Source organism: Ostrea edulis, chromosome 2 (assembly GCF_947568905.1).
Source record: "Ostrea edulis chromosome 2, xbOstEdul1.1, whole genome shotgun sequence".
NCBI lineage: Eukaryota > Metazoa > Mollusca > Bivalvia > Ostreida > Ostreidae > Ostrea > Ostrea edulis.
In genome coordinates, this window is record NC_079165.1 from 70763011 (window position 1) to 70771168 (window position 8158).

Here is an 8158-nt window from a genome sequence, read left to right on the forward strand (position 1 = left end):
GTATAGCAACTGCATAGCAAGGACCTCTTGGTGCAAGCCTACGGGAATCGTAGTTTGAGCCTGTCACCAGTATAATCACCCCCTGCTTTTAAAATATTGACAATCAACCCAAATTTTAAACTATTGACAATCAACCCAAATTCCCACGTCTTTGCTACATGCACCAACTGCCACACTGAATTTGATAGAATTCTACAAAGACCTTTCTATGATCTACGTCGTACATGTAGATAGTATTTTATGTCGTAACGCGGTCCTCATCGCTGTTCAACTGAAGTTGTTATATCTAGCTGGATGTAGATTAATTGTTTTCTGAGAAACTCATTACCACAGGAGGGGGGGGGGGGGGGGGCTAGATCGTTCAGTGTACGAATTACCCTTTACAAATCTTTATGAATAAGAAGCACAATTGTATTGAGGATTGAAACCTCAACCAAAATTGAAATTCGGGATCCTTGGTGAGATGATCCAGGGTGATTTCCTGAAAAATCTTTACAATTCCTGAACACTTTGTAGATAAAGTTAAATTTTATTCATATCATCACAATTAACAAATACATGTACGTTCCACAATATATACACTAGTGCAGTTCGAATCATTCAATGGTGTGAGAGGAAACTGGAGTACCCCATTACCTTATGACAAAACTACAGCGATCGATGGGAAGTGAGTGTGTGAACTACCATCGAACAGACAAACTGGGTGAATTGTTACAGTCCTTGTATAATAAGGTTAGGTGGTGTATAGGGATAATCATGTTTCCATCTGGCTTTGTTTTAAGGTCTGACAGTAATGTAATGATAACACAGAGATTCACACTTCAAACAAAACTTGTATTCAATTCCAGGCAACATTTGTCAAGGCCATAAACACCTGTAAATAAAATTTGAAAATATTTATCTGGGTCACATCTTTGTAATACAGAGACGTTAGTGCTGCAAGTTATGAATGTACTGAACATGGAGATTTCTAATGACTAGGCGGTGTTCAATGACCCACTGTCATTTGGACAATGTGTAGACCACTGCTAAAACAGACTGATTAGAAATAATTGTCTGACCACAGCATTGTACAGGAGATATAAAGAGCTAATACATGTACTTTGCGTATGGGTTACTTATGACAAGACAGACAGTGCATCATGATCCAAAATCAAGGTCATTTGATCAAGTCAAGCGTCACTAGGATTTTAGGTATATTTTCTTCGACTATGTAACTTTGAAATGGTGAGTTGAAATATTACACCTTTTTAATACATGGGTTGTTAGTGAATAGATAGACATCAATATTATTAGTTTAATGCCATGTCATCGAACATAGGTCAAGGTCACTATGAAATAAAAGTTTAAGGTATTCACTTAAATTGCGTCATCACTTGTAATAGAGAGACGACAGCTCATTCTCGACACTATTGCTGATCATTTAAATAATTTGTTATTGTCGATTGACATAAGTCAAGGTTACTACGAAAACCTGACCAGGGTGTCTTTTCTTTGCACACCATCTGGCGTCAATCCTCTTCATCATGACTTTTAATTGGTTTTGCATCGGTGATTGTTCGATTTGTAACAGTGTCTGATGATTTTGCGATTGAGTCTGTTGATTTGTTTTAAGGCAATCTGCTATGTACTTGAATTTGCGTCTTTTTTTTTACCGTCTCTGATTAAAACAAGATCTTTGATCCGCTCCAATATTCTGATGTCGCTAATACAAAAACAATGCCAAACATAAATGATAAACCTCCTCTTTTTTCTATTACCTTTATTAGAGCCTCTATTGTAAAGCCACGGGCCAGAGATCCTGGTGCTAGGGCCAGGCCCAAGGGTCGTACAGTAAACATGCGTCTTGTTTCCTAGATATCAAAACAACCAAACTGAACACATGGTCGACTAGCTCAAGTCTCTATGTTTAATAATCGGTGCTCTCTTTAATAGCATTCAATAATGCCAAATATAGAGACTTGTAAACTCTGCAAACTCTATGTTTGGTGATATTTAGGTCAAAGTTCAGATAGACTCGTTCAAATTTGTATATGTAGATAGACAAGATCAAACTCCATGGTACACTGGGTCAAACTCCAGATGGGGCACTGGGTTAAACACCAGGGAAAACGAGATGAATCTCCCGGGCTTGTCAATCTCCAATATTGACTACTAGTATGTCAAACTGCAGGATAGACTTAAACTCTAGGAGTAGCTTAGATTTCACGAAATACTCTCAAACTTAAGTTCGAGTTTTCTTTTATTTTAGCAGTCAAAATTTTAGTAAAATTTCAGACGTAAGTCCGGTTTCGACTTAAGTTTTAAAAAATCCAGGTTAGGTCAGATTCCGGGATATACCATGTCAAACTCTAGAATAGACTAAATCAAACACCAACGTAGACAAGGTCAAACTCCAGAATAGATTAAATCAAACTCCATCGTAGACAAGGTCAAACTCCAGGATAAACTAAATTAAACTTCAGGATTAGCAATGGCAATTTCAAGAGTAGACTAGGTTAAACTCAAAGAATGATTAAGTCCACAACTTAATTGTTGCAAAAAAACCTTTATTTTCATGACCTGTACTGTAATCAAGGGAATACCACAGCTTCAAGTGTTTAGACAGAAGATATGTTTGTCGCACCAACAGAAATAAACCCATCTAGTAACAGTTTATCAGTGTTTGGTAGTCATGAAATCACTATGTATATGGTACCTGAGTCTTTGTTAATCACATATTCCTCAATAACACTGATTCATACCGACCACGAAAAAAATTTGTTTCTTAAAGACACTTGCTACGAATTTTTCTACCTCCATTTGAGGAATTCAATTTTTCACATTTTCACACTTTTTGACAAAATTCGGACATGTTTGAAAGTTTTCTTACTGTAGAGTATTTATCATATTTTAAAATATCTATTTACCTGCATGCTGTACCTCGAGCAATTATTTAATCAATTCAAACGATTACAGGGTGTCTTTATACCAAAAAAACGCTCTGAAAACCAATAGGCCTACCCAGCAAACACTAATAATTTGATCAACTTGACTTAGTTCTGTAATGCATATTTGTTTACATCTTATACAGAAATAAAGGTTTGTAGCAAGTGTCCTTAAAATCGTTTTTCCATCACCAGTATTGGCCTATCAGACTATGGTTTGAACGAAATTGAATCCAAATATTACACGGGGAGAGTAGCATTTAGTTGTTTCGGTGTTGTTGGGTTTTTTTTTTTTTACAAACTACTAAGAAAACAATTTGAATACATGCAATCTCCTTTACGTACATTTCTGTGTAAAATTTGTGGCCCCATTTAGGTCCGAAGTACAATAGTTTCAGCAGAGTTGAATTTAGACTGTAAGGGAGGTATCACACACGATTTTAGTTTTTTAATGAGAAGAATATTTTGATAAGTCTTATTTGTACTATTTATTAATTTTTCGTCCCTTAGGATGGGCCTGGTCCTTCCTTTGGCTGCTGAATTGGCCATGCGCTTTACCTCTAATGAAATGGCTCAGGTGAGCTAAAAAAATGATGTAAGAATGAGGAAATACACAGCGTGTTTCTCATACAACATTTCTAACCTCGTGATTATACACTTAAATGACAGTGACGTCACTATCGTACATGTACAATCGCTGTAGTTCTGTGGCTCCAAGGACGTATATAGTGCACACAGAAAAACATATCACACAGTCATGGCAGTGTCGTCATCCTGTAGGATTGAGATGGCGAGATAAAATTCTTCTAGTAAGACAGGGAAAAGCAAGAATCTGCAATATTATGCATATCCGGTGTAACCGACAACTGATGATTCTATGTTCATGAATTCATACGCGAGTCCCAAATATTGAGAGAACAACAAAAGCTTAATAAATATCTGCAATCTCAGTGCAAATCTTGACAAATATACTAATCAAGTTCATTGAATTTTCAGACAACCAGATAAAATGGTTCCACTACACTAGCGAGTTAGTTAACTTAGTTTTCCAACTCGAGTTTGTTAAATCATAATTATTAGTATATGTACATGTTTAGCGAGACTCATCAAGTAATTTTTGTGATTTGAGGTAAATCGCTACTGTTTATCAACATTTTATGTAATAGTTCGTTAATTAATGCATCTTATCTGAAGTATGATTTCACTAGAAAGAGTGATGAAAGTTCTGAATTATTTTATAAGATTTGTTGGTGTGTGTCTTTTTCCGGAATAATGAAATAGGTGTTTTCTCTGCAAATAACAGATTTTGGAGTCCAAATTTTGTTGTGATTTGATGTATGATAAAATATCTAACAAATTTTGTTGTGATTTGATGTATGATATAAACATCTGACAAATTTTGATGTGATTTGATGTATATAAACATCTGACAAACGATGCCAACTCTAACGTTTTGTTTTTTTAATGGGAGTTTGACGTCACGGGAAAGCTTACTTTTGTGATGACACGGAACGTTCAGGGGAGGGAAAGGATGCAAACTTCAAAGTAACCTCTTTCGAAGGTAAACCTTTTCAAATAAAAGGTATGCATCCCCGAGAATCCCCTCTGCTTCCATAGAGTCGTCCATCTTGTATATCAGTTTTATTCTGATAATACTAGTACTCGTTCGGATTGTAACTTTTTGGGTAAAATTGTGTTATCAGAAAACTTGAAATCCATCCTTCTCTAAACAATTCGATATAAAAGAGCACTTTTCTGAGCACAAATGAGGTCTTATGGATATATTCTATCATCATCTCAAACTTTTGATATCCCCAAACTTTCAAAATATTTTTCCACTTCACTTTTGTCAGAACATACCTTAATATATATTCATGAAAGCCCATTGTGAACTGAAAACTGGTAACTTCAATACTTTTCTCAGACATATCCCCAATTTTTACCCATAGAGCTACAGTTCTGCCGCTATTATTTACGGTACGTACATCCTCCGCTGAACCTCAGAACCAGCGAAAGTTTAAGATCCGCTAAACACCAGGATAAAAACTATCCACTTCAAGCTCATTCCGAGAGTAAGCTCGCGACGATAAAAATCACGTGGGGAAAGTTAGCTAATCGACGATTTTCCTTGTTCTACCTTGTGAACACTCGGCAGAAGACGAAAAAGTAATATAGGGAACTCTCTCATCCGATAGGAAATATTTTTTAAAATTTTCAGAGACTACTTGTATTATATATGCGATAAGGGTTTTTGTTGTCCACAACTCAATAATCAGTGTTTTATACAATTTAGTTGTTATTCTCAATTTGATCCAAAAAAAATTACATTCAGAACTATCACATTGAAAAGATGATTACATTGTATGTGTCTCCACATCTTTTGTAACGTAAAATGACGATTTTCGTTCAGAAAACATTGAAATGTCAGATTTACATTAGAATTTTAGAAACCTGCTTAAAGTCCAAAGCTGTTCTCTAATTTTTACTGAGAGAAGGAAAAAACGTTCACAAATACAATCAATTTGAAGTTTCTAACAAGCCTCAAGAGTTGTGAGAATGCGTTTCTATCTGACAAGCAGAGTTGTATGAATGCGTTATTAACTGACAAGCAGAGTTGTGTGAATGAGTTTCTAATTGACAAGCAGAGTTGTGTGAATGAGTTTCTAATTGACAAGCAGAGTTGTATGAATGCGTTTTTAACTGACAAGCAGAGTTGTATGAATGCGTTTTTAACTGACAAGCAGAGTTGTGTGAATGCGTCATTTTTGGGTTGTACTCCAAATAATTGTAGATATTGGAGACAGAGTATGAACTGGACATACTCTCTTTGATGAAATAAGAAAAGATTTTTTATGGCCCTCTTTTCAAGTTTTGTGGAGGCCAAGGAAGTTTGTTCTTGGAAGTACAAGAATATTTGTGTTACCCACATATTACGTAATTTAAACTGAATCAACCTTTCGAAGTTTTCTCTTCAAGAATTCATTTTACAATGGTCATTTCTAACACATGTACACTGGTGATAGTGTGCAAGAATTATACCTGTGCTAATTGTAAATAAACACAATATCTCTTTAAACAAGATTCTAGATTTTACCTTAAATAAATTCAAACAACAACATTTTGTGTTCACTGTCTTTTATTCCTGTAACTCGGTAATGAAAGCATAAATACTGCCACAATTTCTTTTCAACGAACATTCAGATTAAATTTTACTATAGGTCAAGGACATTCTAATCTTCTCACGGGTATCACATTAATAGTGTCCGTATCTGTACTGACTTGGGTGTTTTGCCCTAATGATATCTCTCTTGAAATCAAGCAGATATTTTGACATTTGATCTTGTTTTCTATCGAGCCTTTGTAACTCCGAAAGATCGAAATCCCTCTTCGAACGAACCTCCGATTTTGTTTTATTGGCATATAGTGAGCGCAGGGTGGTGTCGAGATCTCTCTTCAAAAGAATGCGATTCAATGCGTCTGCTTTCAGGTCAACATTGGCGGTATAATGGTCCTCCCTGAGAGAAACAAACGGCGCCCAGCTTGCACTACGGTCAAATCTTAACTGCCTCGCATATCTTGTAGCAGTGGGAGATTTCCGGAAGACTGGGACGGAAGCGACACTTTCTGGTACTGTCACGGGAACGTAATCTCGGACGGAGGAACGTGAACGACGTCGGACGGGCGAGGCGTGTCGTCTGGGAAGCGGGGTGTAACTATCGACATCAAGACGCAGCTGGTCTTCCAAAGCATAACGACGTCGACGAATTCCATAGAGGTTGTCATCGTAACTTCTTCGAACGCCACTGTACAACTCATCTCTTGGGTTTACATAGAAACCAAGCGGTTCTTCATCATAGCTGTAAGCCGGCACAAAGACATAGTTCCAGACTGGAGGATCCTCGTATTCTAAAGCAAAACAACATTTACCTATATATACATTATATATATATATATATATATATATATATATATATATATATATATATATATATATATATATATAAAACACCATACGTACTGTCAACAGTTTTGCAATCCTCAGTATCTAGTAGGTGTCAACGTGAATGAATTCAGATGAATAGTGCATGCACGATAACAGAATGTATTCAGATATACATGTATAGCGAATGAATTCAGATGTATAGTGCATGCACGATAACAGAATGTATTCTGCTGGTTTCAGATTGTCAGTGCTTCTTTAAGAAAATTATTTCAAGGATTCAGCGCTAAGTTGTGCATTGGTTTCATCTTTATTGGAGCATATCAATATATTTCTATTGTTGCACTGCCGTATGTCAGCATTCCTTATGAATTGATTTGGCGGGAACCTGCAGGTCGACTTCGTACATGAAAAGGGACATGTGCGGTGAATTAGGAGAAAACAGTGGCAGAAAGTATTTACTCATCCGTCTGACAATACACAAGGAAATCTACATTATGTCATTATCCACTCAAACTGGGCATAATTGAAACATTACTGTTTGAAACATATTTAAAGAAAGCAACCTAAAACTATTTCTCAACAAAAAAAATATATTAATTCGATTTTACTGTGTATCTTAAACAGCGATATACAGGAGATATGGAGGTGGTTGACAAGTATGTGATTAAGGTTACAGAACTGGGAAAGTGGACGATTAACTGCAGAATTCCACAGAGAAAAGGCACACTATTGCTTCCAAGTACAACCTATATATATCTACATCTGGACTTGTATATTTGATCACGTAGCACAATGTATACAAGCATACAATAACATTGAAAATTAATTTGATGAATGGACTACACGAACATCCTCATATTTAGACCACTTGAATTGAAAGTCAAATTAGAAGATATTTTTTGTCAAACCAATTATCATTTGGAAAATTTCAAGTAAAACGAATCCTCTAAATGCCGTCACGACTTAAACGTACGTCCTTAAAGATATTGAAAAACTGATTTTTTTTTCCCTTGAATTTCTTTTTGTTGAAATACGTTTTTGCGAAATATCAGTCATGAAAATGGATAATTTGCAAATAATTTGAGAGTTATTAAAAAGAAAATATAGATATAGATATCCACTTACCTATGTAGCTAGCCATTTTGTTCTCCCCGCTCCCGTATTTCTCACAGCTGGCAAAAATTAACGGCGTCTAGCTCTCCTATACAGCCACGGTAGTGTGGGCGTACTCTCTTTCTCTCTATCTTTTCTCTATCTTTCTCTCCTTCTCTTATTCATCATATATGAT

The 8158-nt window shown here is 35.9% G+C and overlaps 1 protein-coding gene across 1 annotated transcript; it reads right to left on the minus strand.

Annotated features, from left to right (window-relative positions):
* Positions 1-6045: 6045 nt before the first annotated feature.
* Positions 6046-8154, minus strand: LOC130052378 (uncharacterized). Its single transcript, XM_056157145.1, has 2 exons — positions 7996-8154; positions 6046-6833 (listed from the first exon to the last, which is right to left on the minus strand). Exons 1-2 carry the CDS (start codon positions 8009-8011, stop codon positions 6181-6183), a joined length of 669 nt encoding a protein of 222 aa, XP_056013120.1. The 5' UTR covers positions 8012-8154; the 3' UTR covers positions 6046-6180.
* Positions 8155-8158: the final 4 nt, after the last annotated feature.